General features: G+C 22.1%; 1 protein-coding gene across 1 annotated transcript; it reads right to left on the bottom strand. All coding sequences in view use genetic code 6, as the record gives it.

Moving 5' to 3' along the window:
* Nucleotides 1–262: 262 nt before the first annotated feature.
* Nucleotides 263–1,651, bottom strand: TTHERM_01753620 (hypothetical protein; the record flags this gene model as incomplete). The annotated part of the gene is made up of 4 exons (XM_001029172.2): nucleotides 263–635; nucleotides 922–1,433; nucleotides 1,492–1,575; nucleotides 1,639–1,651. Coding segments are annotated over 4 exons (982 nt in total), but the record flags the coding sequence as incomplete, so codon positions are not given.
* Between the last annotated feature and the right edge of the window lie 1,507 nt (nucleotides 1,652–3,158).

Here is a 3,158-nt window from a genome sequence, read left to right as displayed (position 1 = left end):
GTACTAGGGCAATTAAAACAGCTGTTGTAAATAGTCTAAATACATTTTTTACAAGTATTATTTATTAGCTAATAATTATTTGGGCATATTTAAAGACAATAAAATTATGACTAATTTTAATAATCTATAACTGGGTAGTAATTATTTATACAAGATTTACAACTTTTAATTGAGCTACCACCACAAGTTTAGCAAGGAGGAGTACAAGGAGTACATTGATTATTGTTGATAAAACCTTAACATTAACAATCAAATGTAGCACTCAAAGTGAATCCTGATAAACAAGTATCACATTTATTTGCTTAGGAGCATTTGCTGCAATATTACATACAATTTTAGCACTAACCTTTTGTATCAATATACTGGTTAGATTAGCTGCACGATGGATAACACATATTTTAGCCATTAACGAAAGCGTAGGTAAAACCATTAGCACAAGTTATACAAGTATTCCCATCAGCACATTAATTGCAATTAGAAAAGCAGGGTAAGCATGATTACTTTGAAGATTAATCTTATTAAATGTATTAGCTTTAAGTGCACTATAATACACATTTTCCATTGTTAAGATTGTAGCCGCTTTAGCAATCTTTGCAATTCCTTTAAGGACAAGAACCCTTGCAGCCAATTGGACACTATTAAATAATTTAAAACCAAATCATTAAATCTAAAAACCAAAGACTTAATCATATATTCCAATTTCTAATTAAATAACTTTGTGGTTATTAAAATGGCTAAAAGATAAAACTAAATTGTTCAAAATTACAACAAAAATAACTTAATTTTATTTTGAAAAATACAATAACTAACTGATAAAGTTCTGAATAAAATTATAAGCTGAAATTTTATTAACATTTATGTTAAAAAAATGAGTATGAGTATAAAATAATTAAAAAAATGAAACAAATCAATAAAATTTACTTCATAGTAAAAGAGAACCTATAAATTTGATATTTAAGTTAAAAGATAGGTACTTCTTGAATTTACGACATTAAAACTAATCGAAGTTGAACTAAATTTCACTGGTAAGTAAGTCAAATCGATATTTTCAAATAAACTCAATTTGAATGACTCACACTAATCCTTTTATACTGAGGGATAATCTTAAGATTAATAAAGATAAGAGTGTTAGACATCACTTTTCCAACTTGAAATAACATAAAGCCAATAAGGTATTTCGTTGCTATATAAATCAAAGCTTATATATATATTTTATATATACTAAGCCTTGCTATCTCTATCAATCTCTAAGTTTATGCCATTAAATTATTGTTACTCCGATTAAATAAGATTCGCACATGTAGGTTATCTAACATTAGAATATAAAATGTCGAAATTGTTCTTTTAATCAAATGACCTTAATCTATATGCATTTTTATTTTAAAGGTAATTAGAATCGAACGTTGTAGATGAACTCATTATGCACTCGTAGCCTTAGTTTTATTTAAATTTTGATGGTTATGTTTATAATTTTTAGAAATTCAAATTTACCCAAAAATTAAGTACTTGGTTAAATTTATGAGAGAAGGAATGAGCAATCCTATGCTTAGACTATTCTTAAAGCGAGCAAAATACCTATGAATATTTATATAAAATCTTTAATTGAACGTGTTAAATAAAAAGAAAGATAATCCTTACAAAATATTAACATTTTTGGTAAAAAATGTTGATAAGCTTGATGAAAATTAATTATTTGGTCTTAACTAATTTAATCTTTTAGAAAACAAAATGAAGTATTTTTCAAATAATTCTTTTTTAATAATGCTAAATTTCAATTAATTTCTTTTTGATTAGTTTTGTTTATTGATTTTAAATAGCTCTTTACAATTTTTAAAATAAAGTAATATTAATATTACTAACATTCGTTTACAATTTATTTAAAGGAAATATCAATTTTTTTTATATTTAATTAAAACCATTAAAAAAAAAGCCAGTATTTAAATATAAAACTAATCTCTAGAAATTATAATTAATTAATTAATTAATTTCTTTTTCGATTTGTTTTGTTTATTGATTTTAAATATCTCTTTACCACGAATTTTTAACATAAAGTAATATTAATATTACTAACATTGGTTTACAATTAATTTAAAGGAAATATCAATTTTTTTTATAATTTGTTTCTTTTAATTTACTCTTCATAAGCTAAAGATAATTTTAATAAATATTACATACCAATTATTAAAAAAAAGGTCACTATTAAAGTATAAAATTTATTACTCAAAATCATAATTGATTTCTTTTTGATTTGTTTTGTTTATTGATTTGAAACCTGATTAACTCATAATCTATTTAATTTTACTATTTATAGCGCTTCCATTTCCATGACTTAAATTCTAGCGAACTCTGAGATGCAAGAATTTAATTTATGTTAAAGATATTAATTTTAATAAATAGTAATTTTTTTAATTTAGCCTTTAAGGTCATCTTTTATTATTTTATAAAATAAATTTAAAATTTAATATTAATTTATATATTGTTATAATAGTTTTTTTATTTATTAAATTTTTTAAAAAATTATTTCAATTGAAATTGAAATCTAAGATCAAAAAAAAATTTTATTCAATCACTTAATATTCAGGTTATATTAAAGTTATGTTCATATCTAAAACTAATATAAAGACAAACAAAAATAAAACTTTTATTTAGAAAATCACAAAGCTAAATTTTCTAAAATATCTTATATTTATAATAAACTCAATAATTTTAATATAAATTAGTTTTTGATTGAATCCTCAACTATTTTAACAAAGGCAAATATGTTAAATATTGAGATTAATGTTGATAAGATGAAAAAATCTACTCCAAACATTATAAAAAAGTAAGATATCCTTTTACTTGAGAAATCATTTGATTGACCACTAACAATTGATAAAATGATGTAATAATATAAGATAAGCAAACCCATCATTAGTAAAAAAGCAACTATTTTAAATATTTTTCTAGATTTATACAAAAATCTAATTAATGTAACACTTGCTATCAGAATAACAGAGTTAATAAGTGAAACTATAAAAATCTACTCTTCATTGTACTGCTAATCAAATATAGTTGATATACTTAATGAGTGAATTACTCTTATGTAAAAAATGGTAAACCTTAGTACTCTAGATTCTTAATTACTGTAAACAAAGAAAATACTGCTAAAATTGTGAAAA

This window comes from Tetrahymena thermophila (assembly GCF_000189635.1).
Source record: "Tetrahymena thermophila SB210 genomic scaffold scf_8254299, whole genome shotgun sequence".
NCBI lineage: Eukaryota > Ciliophora > Oligohymenophorea > Hymenostomatida > Tetrahymenidae > Tetrahymena > Tetrahymena thermophila.
This window is presented reverse-complemented; position numbering and strand designations above follow the sequence as displayed.